This window comes from Canis aureus, chromosome 3 (assembly GCF_053574225.1).
Source record: "Canis aureus isolate CA01 chromosome 3, VMU_Caureus_v.1.0, whole genome shotgun sequence".
In the NCBI taxonomy this organism is placed as follows: Eukaryota; Metazoa; Chordata; class Mammalia; order Carnivora; family Canidae; genus Canis; species Canis aureus.
In genome coordinates this window covers 32662383-32689068 of record NC_135613.1, presented here as the reverse complement: position 1 = coordinate 32689068, position 26686 = coordinate 32662383, and the positions used below count along the sequence as shown (strand labels likewise).

At 54.9% G+C, this 26686-nt stretch overlaps 1 protein-coding gene across 9 annotated transcripts in view; it reads right to left on the bottom strand.

Annotated features, from left to right (window-relative positions):
• The window catches only part of C3H1orf159 (chromosome 3 C1orf159 homolog), a 39639-nt gene extending 30674 nt beyond the window's left edge, over window positions 1-8965 (bottom strand). For 2 of the 9 annotated variants that reach the window (XM_077891726.1, XM_077891727.1), the window contains exon 1: window positions 6092-6238. Coding sequence is in view for 4 of the 9 variants with exons in the window: in XM_077891731.1 (XP_077747857.1) it covers window positions 6403-6437 (35 nt within the window). In the remaining 5 variants the exon portion in view is untranslated. Of the gene's footprint in view, window positions 1-1657; window positions 1783-6091; window positions 6240-6402; window positions 6576-8831 lie in introns of those variants that run through there. The other 7 variants (XM_077891723.1, XM_077891725.1, XM_077891731.1 and 4 more) reach the window with 6 other exon arrangements.
• Between the last annotated feature and the right edge of the window lie 17721 nt (window positions 8966-26686).

Here is a 26686-nt window from a genome sequence, read left to right as displayed (position 1 = left end):
AAAATATATCTAGTTAACTATCTTAAGAGCCACAGAAATGCAAAATCTCATTCAGCAATTGTGTGTGGTATACTCCTGTAGGCCAACACACAATAGGACATGGGCTGGTGCCCATAGAAACCCACAGTGGTCAGGGAGTGGATCCCACAGAAATCTCGAGGTCAGCGGCACCACCTTGGCCCGCTGGGCTGGCTGTGTCCCTGCATGGACACCTCTCTACCCTGCGGAGATTTCAAATTCAGTATGGGGAAGGTTGGGAGAGTCAAAAAGCCATACCCGAACATTTGGGGCATTCAAGTGGAATCAGGACACATTCTGTGTTTGTAAAGCAGAAGAGAACTCTTCCTATGAGAGGGTTAGTGTTGCCATTGTTCATATGCCAGTGTTCATAAGAGGAAACTTCTTAGACTTGGTATTGTAAAATGAAACCCAACTAACGTACAGTGTTGGAAAAGTTAAGAGACACTTTGGAATAATTTAAGACAACTTGGATGAATCTCATTGGCATTTGCTCGGTGAAAAAAATCCAGTCCAATATGCTGTATGGTTCTGCTTACCTAATATTCCTGAAATGACTGAGTTATAGAGGTGGAGAGCTGACAACAGTGGTTGCCAGGGGTTAGGGATGGTGGGGGTGACCAGAAGGGGAGCAGGATGGGCCTCTGGGGGTGGAGCAGGCTGCATCTTGATTGCAGGGTGGTCACAAGCATCATACGTGGCATAAAATAATAGAATAAACATACTGTGTGCCAGTGTCCCTCCCCAGTAGAGACTATTGCTGTGCCAGCTCCTCAGGAGCCTCCCTGGTGAAATCTGAAACTGGCCCCCAATGAGGAGGGCAAGAGAGCCTGAAGAAAGGAGCAGGATGCTCCAGGCTGGGAGGTGAGGGTCTGATAAACAGAGGAACTTACAGCTGAGGCTGATCTTGGGCAGCAGCAAGACGAGCAGATCCCCCCCACACCAGGCACCAGATCTCCAAAGCTTGTGCAGAGGCCTTACCTGGGCCCAGTCAAGCCCAGCCTACTAGCACTAGCATCTGAAAGCCATGTCCTGGAGCCGCCTCTGGGAGCAGGGAGGCAAGTGGAAGCCACATCTGGAATGGGGGTGAAGGAGGAGCCTCAAAGATATGGATTCTCTACAGTGACAGGCACCTCGTCTTTAGGAAGATCTTACTGGCTGGGAACCTGAGTAGCGGGCACGTGGGACTCTGGAAGCTCTGCTCCTCCACCTTCCCTGCAGCTTGGCTCCCACCTCTGGGCTTTGGTTTCTGTCCTGTGTCCTGTCTTCACCCTCCTCATGCCCAGCTTTTTCCTATAACGTGGCTGTTTAGACAAAGGGGACCTGCAGCTTCTGAGAGAAGAAACCGTCTTTGAACTGCCAACGGAGCCCCTGACGAGCCACACTCTCTTGAGCCAGGATTGCCCCAGAGAAGCGTTAGCAAAACAGCCAGCTTCCCATCTGAGGCCTTTCTGAGGTTGCTTCAGGAAGGCAGGTTCCTGGGCCAGTCTAAGTTCCCTGCTCCTGCTCCTCCCAGCGCCCCAGCTCCCTCGAGAGAGTGTTCTCTGCGGTGACCAGGAAGGTGGGAAGGTGCTCTAACCCTGGCACAGCTGTTGAGGGACATATGTGGATGTAAGCAGGCTCAGGACCCTCAGCACACCTGATGTCCCTGTCCACGCCCATCTGCAGGAACATCTGCACAGCACAGGGAGCAGGTGAAGGTTGTTAGCTCTTTCCAAACAGCCTAATGCTGGGGGAGGCTCAATTTTCAGCGAATTGATTGCCTGCAATTAGAAGGAGGCCTTAATTGCCATGTTTACAGCTCCCCCAACCCGGTCCTCAACAGGCCCATTTCCCTAGGCTGTGGGGTGCATGGTGGACATCTGAGGCCCAGCAGGAAGCCCAGCTGGATGCCCCAGGCTTCCCTACCCCAGCCTTGCCTTTCAGCTGTGTAAGGGGAGGCCCTGCTGGGACATTCACTGCTCAGGGACCACCAGCAGGCCTGGCACCTGCAGCAGGAACCCAGCACATAGCCCCCCAGGACCCTAGGGCTACAAGGATGCAGTGTGAATACCTGGCACCTGGCAAAGCACAAAAAGCAGCCTTGAGTCAGCCACAAGGCTGAGTGGGAATGGGGCCTGGAGGATGCTGGCTTCATGGACACGGTGCCTGCCAGGCTGAGCCCTGGGCCCCAAATGCTCCTTGCTCACAGCTGAAAGCCAAAGAGCATTTCAACCTTTGCTGGAATGTCCTCAGAACTCCAAAGAACCAGCCTTACAGGGAAGCCAATACTCTGTTTGTTATTAGCAAATCTCTGTAGCACCTGTCCCACTTGGTGGACTATTGAGGTCACGCTACCTTCAGGGCTCGGCCACCCCCTAGCTGAGGCCTGGGCACGTTGCAGGAAATTGCCCTGGTGACCTCAATCCTGCAGGGCCTCGCCTTGCCACCTGCTGTGGGGCTGAAAGGGGACCCCTTCCTCCCTTTGGGCTGAGGTAACTTTACCCTTGAACAGTGGGATCCTGTGGCCTGCTCAGGTCAGCCCCTTTCCCAGGGAGGCACGTTCTCAGGCCGGCCTGCAGGTGGCGCCCCTGTCTGATGGGCGGCCAGCCCCGACACTGGCCCAGGTGGTTCTGCTGTGCTGGCGACAATCCAGACCCTTTCTCAGGGAGGTGCTGGCTTCTCAGACCTGAATGTTGGTCCCTCCACACTGAAGCACGTCGGAGTGATCTTGAGGTTGGCGCTGAGACAGCCCCTTCCCAGCAGAGAGGACGGGAGCCTTCCTTAACCCTCTCACACTCCGTGCCTCCAGGCAAATCATGGGACCCCCAGCTCCCCAAACCTTCGCCAGCACCTCAGAGGAGACCTGGCGGCTATCACACCTCCCTCTGCACTGAGCACCTCTGCGCTCTCATTTTCTTTTTCTTTCCTTTTTTTTTTTTTAATATTTATTCATGAGAAAGAGAGACAGAAGCAGAGATATAAAGGGAGAAGCAGGCTCCTTGCAGGGAGCCCAGTGGGGTATATATACAAAGAAAGATCTGCCGTAAAGAATTTGCGCCCAACCGTGGAGGCTGAGAAGTCCTGAGATCTGCACTTGTCAAGGTGGAGACCCAGAAAGCTGAAGTTTTAGCTCAGGCCAAGCGTAGAGAAGGAGAGGACAGACATCCCTGTTTGAAGGCCATCAGGCGGGAGAGATGGCCTCCTGGTGGGGGAAGGTTGGCCTTTGTGTTCTATTCAGCCTCTCCATGAATCAGATGAGGCCCACCTTCACGGACAGGACTCTCCAATTCACACACTAATCTCATCCAAATCACCGTCACAGAAACACCTGGAATAATGTTTGACCACATAGCTGAGGCCCCTTGTGGCCCAGCCAAGGTGATACAAAATCAGCCCAGACACTGGTTTGCCTTGGAGACTCAGCCAAGTTCAAGATGCCGCGGTGATTTAAGTGAAAAACAGATGGAATGGCCCCAGACATGGAGCTGTTCTTATGGAAATTAAGTTTAATGCTTGAAAAGACCACGTAAGGATGACATGTGGCAACATTTCTGTGGAACAAGGTGCTGTCAGACAATAGGTGTCCAGGACTGCAGCGTGCACATTGGTTCCTAGGGTCTCTGAAGAGAAGGCCTGTCCCCATGAGGGTAATGTGTGCTCATGCGTTTGTATGAATTAAGTTAAAGTCCTCCCACTTTATATTCTGAACCAACCAGTCACCAGTTCACCAGTAAACACAAGCAAATCCATAAATGGGATGAATGACTTCCAGGAAAAAACAAAACCAAAACTGAGTGGGCAATGATCCTGATTGGTGGCTGTTGCAACTCCAAGCACCTAAGGTTGGCCACCTGTGATCTGCCTAGGCATCCCACTGCGAGGCACCTGTCCCCCATGCCACCCCTCCCCTGGCCAACTCCGGACTCACCTCAAGGTGGATGCAATGCGACAGAGGTGGGCAGCAGCTCTTTCCAGACTGGCTCTGAAAAGGCCACAGCTTGTCTCAGGGCTCTCTTCAGGACTGCCTGCCCTGGGGGACACCAGCCCTCGTGGGCAGCCCCGTGGGAGCCCCCAGTCACACTCTGACACCCACACTGCAGGGACAGCTGCCCCGGGGCCCTGAGCCTCAGAAAGAGATGACAAATACCTGTCATTTCCACCTACAACAGGTGGGGTCTCTTGTTACGCAGCAAGAAGTCCTATAAATTCTACAGCCTTGGGGATTGCCCTCTGGTATGGATGATGGCTTCCTGTCACCTCACGTTCCCCAGATTTCCCTCTGCCTCTGTTCTGGTCAGTCCCTTTGCTGGCCTCGCCTGATGCGGAGTTGGCTGAGGGGTGAGCTCTTCTTCTGCCCTGGACGGGGAGGCCGGGAATGTGGCGTGCCAACAGGCCTGCATCCCCGCACTCCCTTGGCTGCCCCGGCCCATACACGGCTGCCACCAGATGCTCTGACTTTAGGCCCATTTAATGCTTAACCCTGAGCACAAGCCCCACCCTGGGTAAATATTTATTTGGCAACGGAGGGCTCACAGGACAAAGGCCACAAGAAGCTTCTCAGAGCTGTGGCAGCAGTACGTGAGCAAACTGCCGCAAATGGTGGCCTGGGTGGGGACAGAGGGAGGGTGGGATGGTTCTGGAGGATTTGGGGTTTCATGGGATATGAAGCAGGGGCCATGCCGAGGGGTGCTTGGACACCATGTCCTGCGCAGGATGCGTGGCGGGGTCATGGGCACTGAGGGCGTGTCCTGGAGCAGAGTCCCTGTGTGCTGACGATATGATGGTGGAAACAAAGGGGCCAAGGGGACCCACAGCCCTGGAGCCTCACCGTGTGCGGCTGTGGTCTGCACAGATGCCTAAGGCTGGCTCTTGGGGGAGTACTGCCTCCCCCGCCCCAGAACTCAAGAGTGGTGGTAAGGGTGTAGTAGGCTGTGTGGTCAGAGTCCCTGGGGACCCTGCAGGCCTCTCCTCGGAGGGGCTGTTGTCACAGAGGTGTGTCCTCTGGGAACCCTGGCCATGTGGACTGTGCTCTCCCTGACCCCCTAAGGATTTTGGGGAGGGGCATGCAGTCCAGACCTCATTCCCCTCTGCTGTCTGGGTACCTAGAGGCCTGACTCATCCCTCTGGGGAGCTGGGCCCTCCAGGGACTGAGGAGCCTGGTCCCAGCTGCCGGAAGATCCCCTGGCTCCCAGTGCAAGTACAAAGTTCACAGCCACCTTCCAGTTAGCAAAAGCCCATTCCAGACCCGAGACCTCTCCCTTAGACACCACGGCACTCACCCCGCAGTCCTGTTTGTGAGAAGGGTGGAACATGGCTGGTGCTGGGGGAGGAGGCAGAGGGCACAGCTGAGGAGGGGCGGGAGAGGCCCCACAGCTCTGGCTGAGAGCCAGGACCCTCAGCCACCCCAGAGTGTTGGCCTGCAGGGTAGTCCTGTGGTCCCCAGGGAGCAGCATTGAGGGAGGCATGGGGCCTGCCCCTCCGGGGGGACCCCAGGATGTGGCCAACCTCCAGAGCTTGGGGCCAATTCTTAGTCCCGGCTCCCAGGCCAGCCTTGGGATGAGCAGCTTGGCCTCCCCGTGGCTCACCTGTCAGGTGACGCAAACCCACATCCTGGCTCCCCTGGGCACTAGCCCTCTGAACTGGTCCCTAGAATTCTAATCAGAAACAAGAGATGAGGTGCTTGCCTGACCTCACAGAAGCTGTCTTAAGCAAACCCTGCCACAGACGGGTAATATTATGACACCAAGCTGTGTCTGGTGAGTGCATAATAACAAAAAGGGAGAAAAGACAGTGTGGCCTTGAATGGGAAAAGCATAATTGGCTTTTAGCCTATACTTGTATTAATGTGTAGGAAAAGTTTATAAGGAAGCGCACCAACATGTCGGTGATGTACCTGTGAGATGTGGATCTGCCCTGGTGGTGACTTCCTTCGAACAGTTGTATGTATTTTCCACCGAGTGACTACTTCACCATCAGGGAAAACCCACCCATGTGCTGGTGTGTGCTGTGCGGTGCGCACCCAACACGTGCTTGCCTGCAGTGAGGCTCCCAGCTCGGTGTGCTGGGGACCCATCTGTGCCCGGTGACCCACCTCCACCGCCAGGCTCATGCCAAGGGGGCCCCGTCCATACGCGTGGGAATCGCTGGCCACTCTCAGGAGCCGGTGCTGCCTGCCCGGGACCTGCACGTTCCCTCCTGCTTGTCTGGCTGAGCTCAGGGGCTGGGCTGACTCTAAGGAGGACTCGTGTTGAACCTGATCTGTCCTGCTATTTGTCTGGTTCTGGGGGCGGCTCATGGCTGGGAGCAGCTTGTTCCCTTCCTGCTCCCACAGCTGACCACCTTGCTGCTGAAGGCCCGCCCGCAGGTATCCCTGGGGCAGAGGGCAGCAAGCATCGCACTCACCTGCTTGTCCTGGCACCAGAGTGGGTGGTGCGCATCAGGTGCCTTCCTGTTTATTCACCAGAGTCAGGGCTGCATTATTGCCCGTCCAGCCCACGGGCTCCATGAGGTCATGCTTCATCCTGAGGGAAATGCTCCTTCATTGGCTCCCAGTGCATCACAAGGGTCCTGCCCATCTTGGGAAGAGTGGATAGTGGTCAGCTGAGAGCCTTTGGCCTTTCGAGGGCCCAGAAACCCGTCACGCCAAGCATGGCTCCGCCTGGCTGGTTTGGTCCTTGCAGCTGCCCCAGCCTGTGGATTCTCATGGTTCTGACCCTATGGCCAAGCCCAGGCACCCTGAACTGCAGACAGCCTGGGGCCTGGGCAGGCTTTCCAGCCAAAGGCTGGACCTGCCCCTCCACCACCTCGCTGACACATGTCCAGGCACACACATGTGCACACACACACTGAGACAGACCCTCTCCGAGGCAGTCCTCCTGGGCCCTGACTGTGTGTCACCACCACACATGCTGGTGGGTGTTGGAGGGCCACCCCCAATGTCCCTGAACGTCGCATGGGCTGAAAGAGCCTCACATTGGTACTGCCCTCCTCTCCTCTGGAGGTTTGCGAGGTCCCCGCAAGCAGAGGCAATGATCCCAGAGGCACAGGATAGAAAGCTGATGTGGACAGCTGGTCACAAGGTAGAGACTGATGTGAGGGCTGGCTCTGGCACCTGACCCTGCTCCCAGGCCTCAGGGCAGGCCCAGTGCCCTCCCTCCCCCACCCCTTGGTGCTTGGTCCTGCACACTCACGATCTCCCTGGCTCCTTGGCCATCTGGGGACTGGTCGGGGTTCCAGCACAACTTCTATCAGACCCTCTCTGGGCTGGGCCTGCTGGTCACCCCCATTGTCAGACCTGCTCCCAGGGAAGCATGGTCCCCTGGCCTGTTTGCTGTCCCCACTTATCACTCCTGCCAGCCCTGGGAACATGTCTTTTGCCAACCGCGTACATTGTGGCTTCCCCATCTATCCAGCCCTCAGCCCCAGCCAGTCAGCAAAGGTCCCACCCCCAGTGCCACCTGCCCCCCGAAGTAGCTATTTCCCCTGCTATACCTGTACCCTAGCCACACCTGCCTTCCCTGGACAGAAGTTTCCCCCCAAAGTCACACCTGTACCCCTAAACTGTAGGGGGTACAGGTGTGGCTGTACCTGCTTTATCCCCCCCACCCAATCCACTGCATCCACCTTCCCTCCAGGGCCATCTCCCTTGCTGAGAACACTTTCTGAGGCCCTCACCCCGGCTTCCTTTTCTTTGCTCCATCTGCATGTTGCCCTGTGATGAAAGCCCCCCATCTCCCAAGACCTGGTCTGTGTCCTTTACTGATTACAGCCTTGGTGCCTGGTCAGAGCTCGTGGGTCCCATTCCAGGGGTGGCCGGGGTCCCTTCTGCTCCTCTGTCCTTTGGGTGGTCTTAGTGCTGAAGCATCATTGGGCTTCCCTAAGGTTTCCTAATTTGATAGCAATGAACACACACCCTAGCGTGCACCCCATTTGGCTTATGCTTTTTACGTGTTCCTAAGAGTGCTGAGCTGACACCCAGAGCAGTTTTATTATTTGAATAAACTTTAACTCATAGGCACTTGATGCCTTGGTGTTTCTCAAACACTTGGTGCTCAATATTTTCCCAAGCGTGGCCTCCTGCAGGTGGTTCCCTCGTGAAAAGGAACTATCACAGGAGCTGAAGGTTCTAACTTGTCAGTTCTTCAAATGTCTTAGGTATATACGGTGAGCTCTTTTTCTGTTGTGTCTTCCCTTGGAAAGGATGGGATTCGTTCCCTGCACATGATGATTTGTTTTCTGAAATGTTTCTGCTCCCTTTGCTAGAGTCTCTGTCTGAGACATACACAAACAGATGTCGTTAGAACCCACACCTTACAACACCTGCCATCACTCACCCACCATGGACCCCATTGATGGTCCCCCACCTTCCAAGGGGGCTCATGATGCCCCCAGGATGTGAGGGAAGGGGCCTTCCCCTGTGCCCACCCCCAGGACCCGGCCTAGGGAATGCAGGCAGCAGAGAGGCCTCCCGATGTGTGGGGAAGCCTGCTGTTCAAGCTGTGGTATTTGGAGCCTGCTGTGACTCCTGTGCGCTGCCCCTCCTCCCAAGATGGGGAAAGTCCCCAAGGAGGTCAGGGCAGAGGAAGGTGAGGCCACTGTGCTGACCCATGGGGTGAGGATGCAGGCAGCTTTCAGCACAGAGACCCCCTCTGGAACTAACCCAATGGAGTGGTGTATTAAAAATAACACACCATGACCGAATGAGTTTCATCACAGAAATCCAAGGCTGGTTTGATAGATTAACACAAGGAGAAAAGTGTGATCAGCTCAAGTGATGCAGTAAAAGTTCTTAATAAATCTTACAACCAACCCATTTGTGATTTTAAAGATACCTCTTAGCAAAGTGTCCACACGCTGAAACCTCGAAGCTGACGTCATAGGACCTGTGGAAGCCTCCAACCCATTCTCTTTAAGACCTGGGTCAGGTCAGGGTGCCCCATGGCCCGGCACAGCCTCACATGGTCCTGGAGACCTTCTCCATAGGGTGAGGAAAAATCAGCGAGGGGCATGGCATCTGGATATGAGAAGAGACAAAAACTGATGTTATTTGCAGAAGATCTGGATCATCCATCTAGAAAAACAAAGAGAATTGATGGGTAAACTCTTAGAACAAGAGCCCAATGAGAGCGCTGGATGAAAAACTAACCTACAAAAGCCAGTAACATTACCTTGAAGACATTATGTTGAGTGAAATTGGCTGTCACAAAAAGACAAACACCGTGTGGCTTCACTTACATGAGAAAACTGGACTGGTCAAGTCATACAGAGAGTGGATGGTGGCACGCAGGTTGGGGCGGGCATGAATGTTCATGGGACAGAGTTGGCTCGGGAACGCAGAAAGTTCTGGACATGGACATGGGGATGGCTGCACAGCGGTATGAATGTGCTTCATGCCCCTGAGATGTGTATCCAGAAAGGGTTAACATGGTAAATTTTATGTGAAGTATATTTTATCACAATAAAAAGGTCAATATTATAGTAAAGAATAGTAAAGATGCCAGACATGAAAGATCACATGTTGTGTGATTCCATTACTATGAAATATCCAGAATAGGCAAATCCATTGAACAAGAAAGCATATTAGTAGTTTTAGGGGCTGGGAGGTTGAGGAGTGAGTGCTTATGGGTGTGGGGCTTCCCTTGGGGCGATGAAAATGTCCTGGAACTAGGCAGAGGTGGTGGTTGCACAACATGTGAACACGCTAAGTGCCACTGCAACATATACTTTAAAATGGTTACTTTCAGGGCTGTGTGGCTGGCGCGTCAGGAGAGCATCCAACTCTTGATACCAGGGTTGTGAGCTCAAGACCCACTTTGGGTGTGGGGCTTAGGTTTTTGTTTCTGTTTTTTTTTTTTTTTTCCAAAGGTTACTTTTACATTATGTAAAATCCACTTTTTTTTAAGGCAGATTCCATGCCCAGTGTGGAGACCAATGTGGGGCCTGAACTCACAACCCAGAAACCAACACTCAAGCTGAAATTAAGAGTCAGTGACTTAACTGATTAAGCCACCCCGGCGCCCCTCACCTCATTTCTAACAAAGAAAAAAATCAATAGTGTTCTATATACCACCATTAACCAGTTAGGGGGAAAAAATAAAGAATTCACAAGAGCAAGAAAAATGATAAAGTACCTGGGAGCTAACTGAAGCCAGAGTATACAGAGCATCTGTGGAGAGAATGGGAAGCCTCGATGGATGCCCTTGACACCAGTCTGAGTCCACAAGACGTGCTCTGCGCTTGTGGATGAGGCTTGAGCGTTAGACAAGTACCACTTCTCCCTCATGGACTGCAAAGCCCAAGCTGTCCTGTTCAAAATTACAGGTGGAGATTTTTCAGGAACTAGATAAATTTACTCTTAAAATCTGTGAGAGAAAAAGGTATGAATAACTAAGTAAACATAAAAAAAAGAGGGAAGAGGGACACCTGGGTGACTCAGCGGTTGGGTGTCTGCCTTTGGCTCAGGTCGCGATTCTGGAGTCCTGGGATCGAGTCCCGCACTGGGCTCCCTGCATGGAGCCTGCTTCTCCCTCTGCCTGTGTCTCTGCCTCTCTCTCTCTGTCTCTCATTAATAAATAAATAAAATCTTTAAAAAAAGAAAAAGAGGGAAGAGGAGAGCCAGCTCTTGCAGGTGTTAGGGGCACATGGCAAAGTGACAGTTTTATAAACCAGGTGCTCTGGGCAAAGCGAGACACAGACAGAGGAGACACAGCCCAGGGACGAATGTGCCATGACCTTATCTGGACAAATCAGTGGGATGGGGTCACTGTATGGTGCACAACAGAGCTGGATCCCTCATAGCTTGTGCAAGGCAGGCTGGAGAGCTCGCTGGTGCCTGGCATCCTAGGAGGCACAGGGAGCGAGACCCAAAGCAAAACCTCAAATGTACAAACCATCAGGCAAAGAATGGATGCATTTGATTGTATCAAAGTCAGGGATTCCTGACCAACGGACAGGATGGAACCTGAGTTCGTTGAAATGAGCAAATCCATTGGGGCTATCATCTAGAATATACTAGGAATTTTGCAATGTAGCAGGAAAAGGCTAGAAATCCCACCCCCCCCCCAAAAAAAAAAGTGAGAAAAGGAGCGATGTCTACGAATGAGCATGTTTCCAGAGGAGGGCCCAAGCCCGAAGGCCTCATGTGGGGACATGGTTGGCACATGAGCAGTCAGATATGCAAGGTGGATCACAAAAAGGCATGTCAGGCTGCCCAGCACAGGCACCAGCATGTGGGCAGGTGTGCTCAGGGCAGCCGGCAGGGAGAGAGGAGCCGGTGGGACCTGTAGGCCTCCCCACAGCATGTGGGCAGACAGTCCCCCAGAGAGCAACACACATGCTAGGAGCATTTCTGGAAGCTCAGGCCACTCCATACATCTTGAAACTTGACACAGGGTGAACAAACCAGGGCGGAGAAGTGTCAGGCAGCTAGGTGCACTCAGGGCTGACAGTGCCCACACTCAAAGCAACCGTGGTCTGTGGGGAAGGGGCTGCGGTGGGTGTACGACCTGCTCCCCAGCTCACAGTGAGGAGGACTAGGGCCCTCCATCCGAGGAGCCCCGGCCACCTGCAGCCTGAGCCCATGCCCTAACATTATACCCCTTGCCTGTTGAGGGTCACAGCTTGTGGCCCTGCTGGAGCTCACTGTGTCCCCTGTTCCTTTTTTTTTTTTTTTTTTAAGATTTATTTATTTACTTATTCATGATAGACATAGAGAGAGAGAGAGAGAGAGAGAGAGGCAGAGACACAGGAGGAGGGAGAAGCAGGCTCCATGCTGGGAGCCCGATGCGTGACTTGATCCCAGGACTCCAAGATCGTGCCCTGGGCCAAAGGCAGGCACTAAACCACTGAGCCACCCAGGGATCCCCATGTCCCCTGTTCCTTATGCCTTGGCGTCCACTGTATAAGAGGGTGGGCCCCAAAGGAAGCCTCTACCCCCCCATGCGTGTTCCTGAGGGTTATTCCCAGCTTAGGCCTGGTGCGGTGTCCTCCTGCTCAGACAGGGCCTGTAGCTGCCCTGAACCACCTAGCTAGTGAGCTAGTGAGCCTTCTGCTGTCCCTGAGAGGGCCTGGGGGCATTCAGGGATCACACGATGCTTTAGGAAGAGGCTGGGGAGCCAGCGCCTCCTGACCCACCTGCCCAGGACCCTTGGGTCTGGGCTCTCAGCTCGGCCCCACCTCCCTTGTAGGGACAAGCTCAGTTCCCTACAACACCCAACACACAGAGATTCCCAGGGCCCCCAGCCCGTGACCCACACAGCAGGATGGAGTTGGGCCACCTGGACCCTGGTCCTCTGCACTGGATGGTGTTGCCTCCTCCCATGTGGTGGTGATGCCTGTCCCAGAGCTGGAGAAACTTAAGGTCTTTTCAGGGCAAACTGGTTTTAGGCTGTGTTTCCTGGTGCCCCGTATAATGGTTACTCTGGGCAGGGCCGGCTGGGCCATCCCCTGCCCCCCCTCCAGCCCCCACCATTATCCACAGGCCCACAAGAGTTCCGCATGGCCTCTGTCTCATCCAGCCACAGGATTGCAGGTCCAAGCCTTGGATAAGTACAGAACTAGTGGCCAGGAGAAGGGAAAGCAGGGTCTGTGGGTCGCAGGGGTAGGAGGCTCTTGAGAGAAATCACCATCCTGGGTGTGGGGTTACATGCCAGGAGAGGTAGGGGGCCACGGGGTGGGGAGTGGTCACCTAGCCGGCTTTCTACCCAAAGTGTCAGGAAGGGTTTGCGCCCACACGCTGGAGCCAGCGCCCACAGGACCTGAGAGGCCTGCCCCCCACTTCACTGCAGGAGGAGGTGAGACCTGGCTTGCAGCCCAGTGGGATGGCCAGCGAGTCCCCCAGCCCCTGTGACTGCTCTCTTTCTCTGTTCTTTTCTCTCTTTTTCCCCAAAGCAGGTTTCCTTGTGATTGAGGTATTTACTTTTAAGGGAAAGCCGCTTGGCATTCCTATGTAGACAGACACTATATACAACCCTGGTTTTCCCTCAGCAGAAGTTAAAAATTATTCAACGCAAAATTCCTGGGCTGTGTTGCAGAGGCCGGTTGTACCAGGCAAAGGTTTCCACCGCATTCCGCCCAGCCAGGCCACGATAAGGCAGCCCGGGGAGCTGCGCCTGCCGATGCTGCACTGCCACCCTGCCATCCTCACAGAGACCAGGTAGGACTCGAGGCTTCCGGGAAAGCGCCAGTGTGAAGTTTGTCTTGTGGGGTCTGTAGTGACCTCATCACGTGTGATCAGAGGTGGCTTGAAAGCCCTGCCAACTCTGCAGTTCTTCTCTCTGAGCCGTGGTCCAGCCCACAGTCTCTGGATGTCCTGGTGTTGCCAGTGGCACCATGACCAGGGGGAGGCCCCCAGCCCCTGGGGGAGAGTGGGGGTCTTTGGCAGGTGCTGCTTCTGCTGAAAGGGTCATATAAAAAGCTAGCAGTATTTCTATTTGTTGCAGGATGGGGAGGAATTATGCCCAAGGCACACCTTTGGGAGTGTTGGAAGCTATCTGGGAAAGCAGGAGGGGGCCAATAGGCCTGTGCTGGCCAGGGAGGCAGCCTGAGGTTCCACAGCACGGTGACCTGTTGGAAATCCAGCCTCACTGCCTGCCCGAAAAGGCCACAAGGTGACCTACAGGCCTCCCGGCAGAATGGGGGTCCTGAACCTCTGTGATGAATGTGGGTGTTTGAGCGTTCTCTGGGGAAGGATGTTGTTAAGTCCCTAAAATGTTCACTTATGACCCCATCACCTCTGAAGATGTCAGCCAGGACCCTGGGGGCTCAAGAAGGGAGGGAGCAAGACTGAGATCCTTCACATTTCCTAGATACGACAATGGCCTGAAAGCACTCTCAAGGAAACCAAATTTATTCCATTTCAAAAGACACTTTCATACTGTGCCCTACCCTAAAGGTATGGAGTTCATGATTGGCTGGAGTAGGGCCAGCTTCCTCCATCAAAGTTGAAATTGAACCCTGCCGAGATTTGGAGCCTGTGGTGTCATGGTAATGTGGGGACACAAAAGAAACAAGATGTGGCCTAAAACACAGGACAGCTCCACAATGGGGTTAGGCTTTGAGCGGTCACGTGGCAAAAGGGTCAGAATGTGGTGGCAACCATGCCTGCCAAAGAAGGTGGACTCAGGGTGAGGATGCTAGACTATGTGTGACCTTATCATAGAAAATGGACTTGTCCCTGCCATCTATCAAGAGGAGGTGGAGAGTGTGATAGTATTCGTAGGAGGCAGATAAGTTTTAGCTAGCTTTATTTGCAAGTCCTTCCACAGTCTTCATCGGCCAGAGGGGATACCAGCTGAGTTTTTATTTCATTTTTTATCAAAGTTATATTTGTATGTAGTATGAGTCAGACATTCCTATAAGGCTTGGACCAACACAGCCTCCCAGTTACCACCCCTCCATGCCATCCTCAAAGACAACCACTTCCTTATTCCAGACAATTCTTGTGTTATTTACCTGCATCTGTGTAGCAACATGATCAAACACCAGCTTCTTGCTTTAGTTTTAGATATTATCTACTGAATTCATTCTATGGAAGACAGCATTTCCTTCGTCCACTTCTCTTTACTCCCCCCCACACTTGCATCCTCTCTATTTTCAATGGAATTATGTTATAATTTTAGTTAGCTCTGTATTCAGGGATTAGTTTGTATTCCCCCCCAGCCTACAGCATGCATGGTAATTGTTCCAACACACATGCGTGTTGTTTTCCCTGGAGTTAATCATCACCTTTCTTTTTTTTGTGCTTGCTGAGTTTTCTCTGAACTCATTACTAATTCATCCTCAGATTCTTGCCGTGGCTTAAATTCAAACACATGGGGTATTTCTGAGGAGGTACCTGCAGGAGCTTTTGCCCTGCCCCAGTCCTGGTTAGTCCTCGTGCATCTGCGGCAAGGCTGGCACATCAAAATATCCCTCACCTTCATCCTGAAGATTCCCTTTGCTTCTCTCTAGGTTGGATTTTCCTGGATCCCACATCTTCCTCTTTCTTAATTACTCCTTGTTCTGGTGGAGCATGTCCTTCAGTAGCTTTCTGAGGAAGGGCAGGTGGCAGACACATGGCTTTAAAATATCTTTGATCCACTGTCACTTACGTGGCGGTTTGGTGGTGTATAGAACTCCGTTTTCCCTCTGAACTCTTAGTACATTACTCCAGTGGCTCTCAGTTTCTGATGCTGCTGTGGGTAATTGTGATGTTTTAACTCCTGATCTGTGGTATGAAAACCACCTTTTGATTTTCTTGCTGGAATTGTTTAGGGATAACTTTTTGTCCCTAGTGTTCTGACAAATGATCTTTGTGTGGATTCATTTTCGTTCCTTTTGCTAAGTGCCCAGTAATTCTTTTGGTCTGGGAATTCCTTTCAGTTCCAAGAAACTTTCTTACATTATTAATTTTAAATTATTTCTTCCTTCCTATTTTCTCTGTCCCCTTCTTCTGTGGTAAATATTGGGATCCTGGACCTCTTAGACTGGCCTCTAACAACCTTTCCTAATTCCTTTTCCTGATCTTCTGGCTTTACTTTCAGTGTTCCAGCTCCTTTACTGAACTTTTCACTTCCTCTGTAATATTAATTTACAAGAGTTCATTTGGTTCTCTGAATATTTATTTCTACAGCATTCTGATCTTTTACTATGCTCACAATATTTTCTCTTATCTCTTTGAGGATATTAATGATCTTTTTAAAGTTTTCCTCTCATACAGACTGTGTATGGAGAAACACAATAAATATATCTTTCCCCATATTTCCTTAGAGTTACACTTACTATATCAAAGTTAAATCATAGCTGAATCAGAGTTAAAAACTCATAAATTGTCAAGAAAAACACAAGAAACTCTATGGAAGGATGGGTATGGGCTATGGCCCAGTGAGCCAATGAGCAAATCCCTGAGCAGACTTGAGAAAATTCAGATTCGCTATCTGTCAGGAAGGCAAAAGTCAGACGTAGGTCCATTTTCTGGAAGCAGAGCCTAGGGCAGGGAATCCTGTGTAAGGGGGGGTACTGGGGAGGAGGATACATCAGGGAGCAGGGAAGCAAGACTGGGTAGGGAAGGAGCTTCTGGCCTTGGGGAGCAGGCCACACTACTCTGCTGAGTATCAGTTATCATTTTGAGGGTGACAACCCCCAAGAGGCAGCTGAGAGCCCTGGGCAGTGGGGACTATATACCTACTGGAAGGGGGCACCTGGTTTCATGGGATGTGAGGTGTCATTTGGGAGGTGTCACACTTGCAAAATTGAAAAAGCAAAGCACCAATAGCTATGGAGGTGGACATAGGGAAAGCAAGATCTCATGTTTGGGGAGGGCACAGGTGCTTTGGCCTTTGGGGAAGGTGGTCTGTTCACATCGCTGGAATCAGGAGCATCTGTTAGGTGCCTGCAAGGAGGCGTCCTGTGGAGTCCCACAGGGTGTGATGAGAGGCAGAGGCAGTGCTCCCTAAGGGCTGGCTGTGTGTGAGTGTGTGTAGTCTGTCCACGGTGCACTGGTGGGTGTCCCAGTCTATCTGTCGCATCCCTGGTGGTGGGCCTGGGTCTCCTGTCTTTGGTTCCTGGTGTGTCCTTCCCAAAGGGGTTCATCATGAGTGTAATGCTCCTGTGTGCACAGATGTCATCTGCTCTACTACTCAGGGAGGCCATGAAAGAGAAAGGCTGGGAGCGGGTAGCACATGGTGTCCTCCCAACTGGCCCAGGGTAGACCCCACTGTGAAGCCGGCCACTCCTGGGGGATCCCCTGGTTAGACTCAGTTTCTGTTCCCAGGGAGTGGTGGGAAGGCGGCCAGTGGGACAGGCAGCCTTGCAAGTAGGGAGAATGTCTCACTCCCTACCCGGCTTGATTAACCCTGTGTGGGCCTTCAGCTGTTTCTACAGAAACCTACCACCTGGGCCCCCAAGGGACAAAACAATGGCCTTTCCCTCTAACCTGTCAGGTCTGTGCCAGAGTCACCAGTAGGAATTTTGGGGACATTCACGATGTCTGTCTCTCCATGAATTGGCTCAACAGGCTAGGTGGGGGGTTCCTGGGTCTGTTTGGACAAGCACATGGTTTCTTGGAGTTTAACCCAGTGGGTCATTGGTCTGGGGAGAGGGAAGTGTCCTAGAATGTGGATTCTGTGCTTGGTTTTCCTGAAAAAGAATGGTTTGATGAATTTGCACATCTTTGTTGTGAGCTCCTTATTTAGTATCTATGAAACTGCAGGGTCTGGGAAGGCACACTTTCTCCCTCTCCTAAGAAACAGGCACCTAATATAATAGCACGACTGACCATCAGCTCACTGGGAAATCCCAAGTGCAGGCTTGCTCTCTCCCTGTATAGACCCCTCTCCAGCCCTTTCCCTACCACCCCATCCCACTCTGAAAACCAGAACACATCTGTCACTGCTCTCCATAAACCCATTCTTCACATGCTGTTAACACCAACAAAATCTCAATGACAACATCTGAGATGAGTTGAGATGGGCTGTCCCTGCCTCCCAGGACCTCACTGAGTGGCACCCCAGCAGGTGAGATGGCCTTGAGGGAGGGCAGGTCCCCACACCCTGGGGCCTGGAGCTGTCATCACACCCTGGGCATCTCTAAGAATGTTTGGGGTGGGGTGGGGGGGTGTCTGCAGGGCTCCCGGAGTCTGCCCCACAGTATGGGTGCCGACTCCTTCCAGTGCTCTGCAAACGGGTGCCTGGGAGAATGCACCCTGGGGAAGTGTTGGAGGTCCATATTTGTGCTGGTCCCAAGAAATAGCACTCAGGGGCAGAGCATGGGATTGAGTGGTTGGGGTGATGCCCCACAGAAGAACTTGGGGACCACAGAGTCCTCCAGAGGGACCAACTGACCACCAAGGCCCAAGGAAGAGGACACATAGAGGTCCATGGCTGACACTGACTGGAGCTCAAACCCAGGCCTCACTAGTGTCCCTTTTGCAGGGGGAGGGGAGGGTTGGTGATTTCTGGTTTGTGGTTTGTTCCTTTTTCACCAGGTTCCCTCCAGGCCAGAAGGGAGGGAGTGGGCTGCCTGATTCGTCATCACACTGCCCTCTGCAGCTCCCCTAGGGGGCTGCTCCAACCTGAGCCCAGACCAGCATGTCTGTGGCGTCAGAGGGTTTTAATGTCCAATGTGCTGGATGCCCAGGAGAGCCCCACCTGTGACCACACCTCCTAAGGCAGGTACGCTGCCTACAGCCCCTGACCATCTCCAGGGGCTCTGGAAAACCAGGCCCCAAGGCCACTGTCTACTGCTCCAGCTTCCCTGATGACAGGGCCCAAGGCTGCTCAGGGACATTTGGGTCATGGGACCAGCATGCTTGCACACCCCCACACCTCCCTGCTCCAGGGCCTGGAGGGTCTTGCCACCTCCACCCCCAGGGAATGAGATGGTCCTAGGCCATGGTGAGCTGGTAAATGTTTAACAGCTGGCCCTGGGGTGTGGGCACCTGATTGGGGCATTTGTCCATTTCCACGGTGTAAACGCCCACCACTGATCCCAAGCTGCCAGGGCACAGCCAGCGAACATTGAGGTGGGAAGAGATGTGAGTAATCTACCAGTGGGAGTGCTTCCTGAATCATGGCCTCCTCTTGTGGTCCTGTGTGGGAAGTGAACCACACAGAAGTACAGGTGTCCCCAGGTCAGAAAGTAGGGCTTTGGGGTCATCGTGGTCCTTGGCCACAGGGGTAATGTTGCATGCCCAAGCCTGGGCCAAAGGGCCTCCTGTGGCCCCCTTTTAAGCTTATGGGTGCATGAAGAGGGAACAAAGGGAGTGTGTCCAGAGCTGTAGTCTTGTGTCCACACACACCCTCTGAGGCCAAGAGAGCCATTTACTCCCCAGCTGTCTGTGCCCTGTGGGTCGGGGGCAGGCAGAGCTCTGGAAACCAATAGGCTGGGGACGGTGGGGGTGGAGCTGGGGCCCTGGAGGGCTCTGGGCTGGGCAGAGGCCTGCAGGGCATAAGTGCCTGGGAGCCCCTCCTTGCCCTGGGGGTGGCCATGGGGTCCACACCAGGTGGGCAACCCCAGCCACCCTGTAGCAGCATGGGAGGAGGATTGCTGGTGGCCTCTGGGATGTCCTGGGGGTGCTAGGAGGGCTTCACCTTGAGAGGAGGCTCTGATCATTCCCAGAGCTCAGGGCAGGGGTCTCAGCTTTTGGGGTACAAGCCTGGACAGCAGCTCCCAGAGGGGCAGGCAGGGGGCACAGGGCTGAGGCTGCACCCTTGCTGATGGAATCCAAATACAGAGCTTTAAACTTCTTCCATGTGAGCAAACACCTGCCTTCTGCAGACTGGAAGGGGGTGGGGGCGACTCTCATCCCCTGGGGGGTCTCTGCCCAGGCCTAGGCCTGTGCGACAGACAGGAGGGCGGATCCTTTTTCTGGTGGGACTCTGCAATCTCACCTTCATTTGTCTGGTTTAATTCAAGAGCAGGTGTGGATCTCTGGCAAACAAAGGTGCCGCCCAGGCGGGCTTAACCCTTTCCCTGCTGATCTTCTCTGGACTTGGGGGTGAGGCAGGGTAGCGGACTTGTGGGGTAAGAGGGCCAGAGGCCTGTCTCAGCCGGGAGGTCAATTTGCCCTAGGTCCTTGGCCACAGGCAGCACTGTGGGAATAGTGACCGCACTCCTGCTGACCAGCTGGGTCAGGTGGAGACCAGGAGACCCAGGCGGCCGCAGCCCACTCACTCCCTATGCAATCTCTTGGCATCAGGGCCTCTGGAGTCCGTGCACCTGTCCACGACCCCTCAGCTCCGCCTCTTCTTTGGTTTTCCAGCTAACAATGCAGGCAGGGCGCTTTGTGGTGGCCTCACCCTGGGGACTGTGCTCGTCCTGGGAGGGTAGGAGGGTGTGGGTGGGTGGGAAGCTCAGCTTTGCATAAGGAAACCTGAGCCCCACCAGGTGCGGGAGACAAAGCCTAGGGACCCGCCTGCTAGGCTCTGGGCGGATCCTCTACACGGAGTCTGGGGGGGTGGGGGGCTACCGTGCTGTGTGGACTCAGGAGGAGGAGGAGGAGGGAACCCGCAGAGCAGGGGCTGTGAGTGTGGGGGTCTAGGAGGCCCAAGTTTGCCCCAGCTTCCTGGCCCCTCCTGTGGGCCCTTCCCAGCTGCACATCTGTGGACCGAGGGCCACAGGGCCGAGCTTGCTGGTCACAGCACGTGCACTTGTCCTTGGAGTCGTTTCCCAGAGAAGGGCAGATGCCCACCAGAAGCAGCAGCTCAGGGGTCTCCCTCTCCCTCCTTGCCTTTCCTTCCCTAGCCTTATGGCCCTATGTGGGCCATGAGCTCCCCACCAGAGGGTCTGGGGCCTGCCCTCCTCTGCGCCCCAGCCTTCTGCAGTGTCCGTGGCTCTAGATCCTTCTGGAGCCCTGACTACCTGCACTGTCATAGGGTGGGTGCTCCAGTACTCCTGAACCTGACCTCAGAAGCATCCCTGGGAACTTTGGGCACCTACAAAGGGAGGGGCTTTTTGGCAAGAGGCCTGTGCCACTCCCACCCAGCCTGCTGCAGGGGTGAGGCACAGTCTCTGGGCCTGGGTTCAGATCCCTGTGACCTGGGGGAAGGGTCAGGGTCTTCCGTCATAAGAACCAACAAAACCAGCCTCCATGGGGAGGATGGAGTCCCCCAGGCCTCTCAGGCTCAGCCCACCCCAGAAGCTCAGGTGTCTGGGCTACCTGTACCCCCCTGCTCTCTGGTCCCTCGTCTCCTTCCTCCCCTGGACTCCACATGCTTGTGCACATACACATGCTAGTCACATGTGTGTTTGGTAACAGGTGCACACAGTCACACATAATCACCATATGTACACACACACACACACACACACACACGAGAGGAGTGTCCACCCGCTGCCCTGGAGCTGGGTGACAGCACTCTGGAGCGTCCTCTGGCCCCATCCTGGGGGATCCACCCCTCAGCCCCTCCAGTTCATTTCCAGAGTCTTCCAGGCACCAGTAGAGGGCAAGGCAAATGGTATCAGCCTCACAGAGAAAGAGCTTTAGGCCACAGGCCTTGCTGTCCTCGGTCTTGTGGAGACTGGAGTGGTCCTGACCTGGCGCCTACCTCACTGGCTGGGCCAAGCTGATCTCACCCAAACAGGCTGCCCTGGGCTGGAGGCCATGGCTCCTTCCTGCTTCCCGCCTCCTCCAGGAATAGGGTGGGGCCCTTGTCTCCTCTGCCCCAGGGTGACTGCCTTCCCAGCTCCCATCACACTCTGGATATTCAGCAGCCTGTTGTCTGGGCAGGCAGAGTAGGGAAGCTCTTGAGACGCGGGGAGTGGGGGAACCCCACGCCCTGCATGTGTGTCCATCAGAGCTGAGATGATTCCCTCTCCGCCAGAGACGGCCTGGCTTTGCTGGTCTGTGGAATGCAGTGAATTTTCCAGAAAGCTGAGTTTAAACGCATGCAATTTCAAGGAAGCATCCTTCACCCCAGGATTGTGTCCTCCCCGCTGATGGGTGCTGCAACCTTGTTTGCTTTGTAAAATGACAGGTGGTAGGTGGCAGCATGTTTAGATGCCCTTTGCATCAAAGAAACACAGGCTGGACCCCAAAGTCCAGGACAGTGGGCCCGGTCTGTGTTCTTTGAGGGGAAGGGCAGAACAGGGGCCCACAGCTGTGCTCCCGGTCCACATGGTGGCCCCCAGACATTTGGAGGACGGAGGAGCCGTCCCGCCTGGGTGTCCTGAGCACACAGTGAAGGTGTGCACATGTTGTTGTCTTTCCACAGTGTCAGCTTTACTCAATCATAAAGCAAGGTTAATATAATTATAAAGCAGATCCAGGATTCCAACCCTGATGACATTTCACCCCGTGATTAGACGTGGCTTCTACCCGGCACACAGAGCACCGCACAGACAAGCTGGCCCCAGACAGGACAACGCAGGGGGTAGGAGGTGAGGGCCTGTGGGTGGGCAGCAGCTGGGACAAGGCCTGCGTCCCTGCATCCCTGGGTCCCGTCCAGGTCAACTCTCGGCACTGCCTGCTGCTCCCGGTCAGGCAGGGAAGGATCTCGGTCCTGTTCGGAGATGGATAGGCCAGAGCCTTTGGGTGCAGCTCCTTTTTAAAGTGGTCAGACGAAGAGGAGTCCGCGTCCTGAGTGACAGATTTCCTGTAGCCTGTGTGGCCGTGCCCCTCCCACCGCCCCAGACCCCTGCCCAAGGCTGAGGGGCCTACCTGGGCTCCTCCCTGAGGACAAGAACACCCTTTGCAAACAGACGGAAGCCCGGAGGCTCAGGCCAGGGGGGAAACCTCCTTTGCCAACACAATTACTCCTTCCCTATCCCAACTAACATCCCAAGGACAGGGAGGGTCCCAGGGACGGTGCAGGTGACTGGGTCATGCGACTGTCTACCTGTCCGCACAGGCCAGCCTGCACCTGCCCTCCTGCTGCATGTCCCTGTGCAGGCATCTCCTCAGGAGGACCCTACTGACCTTGCAGTCCTGACCTCGCTCCACAGAGGCTGCTCAGGTCCCAGTGACCCCAGAAAGGCCCTCCAGACACCTCCAAAGCCCATCCACAGGACTCAAGGTGTTCACGGGGACTCACGGGCACTCATAGTGCACCCCCACCTTTCACACAGAACCCCCTGGGGCCCGACAAGAGCCTGGGGTTCCGACCCGAAGAGGCCGATACCCTGGGGGGCCTGGGGGCAGCTGCTCCAGGTGGGAGCCATGACTTCAGAGAGCAGGACAGGTGACCCAAAACCCAGAGGGTGGATGTTTGATGAGGGGGCTGTGGGCCATGTTTACAGGCAATGTGCCTGTAAACATGGGGGGCAGTCTCCTTCTTCTGCCAGGGCTCCCTCCTCATGGTTCTAGACTATCCTGAGATGGAGGACCCCCATCTGACCCTGAGGAGGGAGGACCCCCTAAGTGATAGTGAGAAGGAAAGGCAGCTAGAGTTTGGCTGGGGTGGCAGCCAAGTGACAGTGGACTAGGAGCAACCCTTCCCACTGTTCACCCTAGAAACAAGACCTGGGGTGCCCCAGGTGTGATCCCAGCACCTTTCAACATCCAGATAGAGCTGGGGGAACACATGAGTGAGGCTCTGGCAGTCTGTAAGGTGAAATCTGAGGGAAGAAGTCCCTTGGCAGGTGCAGCCATGTGAAAGAACTGTTGGGACAAGAGGCAGTGTCCTGGGGTGACGCCCTGGAGTGAGCTAGTAAACTCTAGGATCTCACCTCTTGGACAAGTGGCTGGGATCCTCCTGGGCCATGGCAGGTTCACTGGGGCAGGGACCCCACTTAACAAGGGTGTGCTGTCCCCAGATCCCAGCCCAGAAGCACACCTTCAAGAATGATCTGTGCCCCCATGGGGAGCAAGTGGGGCTGGAGCTGAGGGGCTTCCAGCATGTAAACCAGGAGTGGATGTGGGACGGGGGGGTCCCTGTGCATCAAGTCAAGCCAGGATGCTGAGTGAGGGGTACCCTCTGACATGCATGCCCCTCTCTCAGGCAGCAGCTGAGGGCTCAAGCCACAGTGAGGGAAGAGATCCTTCTGAGCATCCCAGGCATCAGGACCAGCCCCTGGGTCCCCTTGTGCCTTCTACTTCACCCCAAATTCCCAGGCCTGCTGGACACGGTTGCTATGGGAGCATTTGGCCTCCTCATGTAGCGAGGCAGGTTCAAGGTGTGGGAAAGCCCCAGGCAGACTTTTTCCTTGAAAGACCTGAAGCCCAGGTGGTATCACTAGCTGAGCTACAAATATTGTCCTTGAAGCTCATCCAGCATCCCGTTGTGCTTGGTCCAGCCAACGGCGGACACTCAGTGCTATGATCATTCCTATCATTCCTCGCAGGATGACAAATTAGAAAGGGTGAGGATTTATGACCCCAGGAGTGTCCGATGTTCCCCTGCAGTTAGCCACTGTTCTTGCCCGCGTGTCCATGTTCCCTGTTGATGACCCGAGAGCTGCTCATAACTGACTGCTGTACGTTTAATCTCCAGCTTTCATGATTCTCACTACCTGGTCTCACAGTTTACTTCGGCAATAGTAAGACACGTCTGCACGTTGCTTGGTTAATTCCAGAAGTCTAAGTGCTTCGTGACCATGCTCCGTCCCCGGCACAGGCCATGGGGCAGCCTGCCCCACCCAGCTTTGCAGCCCTGTCACTCCTAACATGTTAGTTTAGCATCCAGCCCTCACCCCCCACAGACAGAGGCCTTAGGGGATGGTCTGTCTTGTCTCTTCACACCTGGCCCCAGGATCAGCCCCTGGTAGGCCAGGACACCTGTCAATCATCAGTCAAGGCCAATGGACAATCAAATGGGACACGGGTCTTTAAGAGGCTCCCACATCCCTGGGGCCCTGGCCCAGCCTCCGCCCAGTTCTGGGGATGCTGCAGATGCTGCATGGAGGACCCCCCCAGGTGTTGCAGGGGTCCCCAAGGCACTGTGTAGGGTCATGTCCCAAGCCTCAGTTAGACCAGAGGCCCACAGCATGGTCCCACCCATGGACAGGTGTGGGCAACAGAAAGGGGTTCACCTAGACCCAGGGTGGGTACAGGGTCCACTTCCCATGAGGACTTGAGGGACCACCCAGGTACTGGGGGCTGGAAGGGGGCTGCCCCTTCTGGCTGGGTGGGACATGGGCCGATCACTGTGGTCAAAACAGCCTCTATTTCCCCCTTAGATCGTCCCCACTCTCTTTCCTCAAAGGCCCCCAGGTCCGGGGCTGAGTGCTGGCACACACCCCTGCCCAGGACCCCATCCATAGAACCCCACCATCCACTCCCATGCTTCCTCCATCACCATCCATGCAAGCCTACTTCTTGTGAAGTGCTCACCCTACCACTCCTGTCCCCACCGAGCTGGTTTCCTAACGGGCCTCCCAACACCCTTCCACTGCTTGCCATACCCACAGAGGTCTCTGGGCTGGGCCCTGGGACCCCAGCCTCTGTGACCCGTCCCCAGGTCTGGCCTCCTGGGCTGCAGCCTCCCTGCTCCCTGACCCACAGGGCCAGTCTGTACTATTCCTCTCCAGCCCCGGGAGCATGGGCCACCGGCCGCCCCTGGGGCTGGATCCAGCAAGACGCTGTGGGACTTGTGAACCCCACTCCTCCCCTCCTGTGACACCTTCCGGGGTTTGCCCCTGACTCCTGGGGCGCGGCCTACCTGCCCACCGTCTGCCTTCTCAGGTCCCTGCTGACAGGGCTGTGAGGAGACACCTGGTGTTTGGCCTCCTCTCAGCCTGTGGTCAGGCTGGAGCCTTCCCTCAGGGTGGACGCTGTGCTCCTGGCCAAGGGGAGCCCCAGTGGACCTGTTCAGGGGCATCCTGGGGGCCCTACCCTCACAGGTCCACCTTGGCCCACACCATGCCGGCCACCTTCACCTTTCAACAGAACCTCCTTGGCTGCAGTCTCCGGTTTCTGCCTGTTGCTCTGCAGCCCTTCTCACAAAGCCTTCACTGCCTCTCCACGCTGCACCTCCAGAACCCACCGCGGGCTCCTCCCTCCTGCAGCCAAGGTCACAGAGGCCTCCCAGCCATGCCCTGATGCTCCCCTACCTTCCCACCAGCGCCTGTCTCCCTCCTCTTCCTCCCACTCACATGCAGGCCAAGGCCAGTCCCCAGGGCCCTTCCCAGCGGCTACATCCAGACCCGGGGCTATCCAGGGGTGCTGGATTCCTGGGACAGAGTTTCCGAGTGTCTTTGGAAATGCCAAATCCAGACCTGGAGGAGCCATGGGTCTGATGACAGCCACAGACCCACCCAGGTTCTAGGCAGCGTTGCACACATGGTGGGAGGGTCAGCAAAGCCCTGACGCGTCTCGTCAGCATTTTGTAAACTTCCCAACTGCTGTGCTCACATTTCAGGGACCCAGGACTTTGGTGCCCTTCATGTGTGCCAGTGAATGGGTCAAAGAGCACAGACTCTCCTCACAAATTACCCCTCATATCCGAGAAGCCCACGAGAGCTGGCCTCTGGGTCGCTGACACCCTAGGGTCTGGTCTGGGTGGCCATAATGTTTGTCTGTTATGTGAAAAATCCTCCGCATCTCTCCCCAAATCTGCCCTGCCTCAGATTTTCGAGGCTTCACCCCAGTGCCCCCCTCCCATCCAGGTGCACAGTGGCCTCTGCAGCCCTGCTGCCCCTGGACCCCAGTCCCAGTGCTGCTGGGATCTCCATCTGCTGCCCACAGGCATCAGGCCTATGAACGAATCATCTGAAGGGGCCCCACATTTCCTGCTGTCTGACCCAAGGGAGGGTGGGAGGATGGGGGTCCTTGCAGGTGCCAGTCAGCAACATGGGGGCAGGAGACACCAAACTCAGCCCTTGTGGGGGCCGCTGCTGGGAAGTGTGCAGACAGGCAAGGGCATAGACATGGAGGCATGGCAGCGGTTACCTGGGCCGGAGGGTTATCTAGCGGGTTTTCCTTCAGGGGGATAAAATGTTCTGGAACTAGATGCAGATGGCGCTTGCACAACATTTTGAGGCCACTAAATGCCACAGAGTTGTTCACTTTAAAACGGTTAGTTTCATGTTGTGTGAATGTCACCTCAGTTTAAAAATTCTCCCTTGGTAAACACCCCCCAAAGCAAACCCCGGCAGACCAGGATCCAGGTGCGGCTCAGGGCCATGGCGCGGCTGCCCTCGTCCTTTCTGCTTGAGCAGACCTGGAAGGCTCAGCTGGGAATGCATCTGTGCCCCTGGAAACAGGGGAGCCAGCCTCTCCTCCTGTGTGCGTCTCAAAAACAAAGCTGCCTGGTGCCGGGTGGGCGGCCCCAGA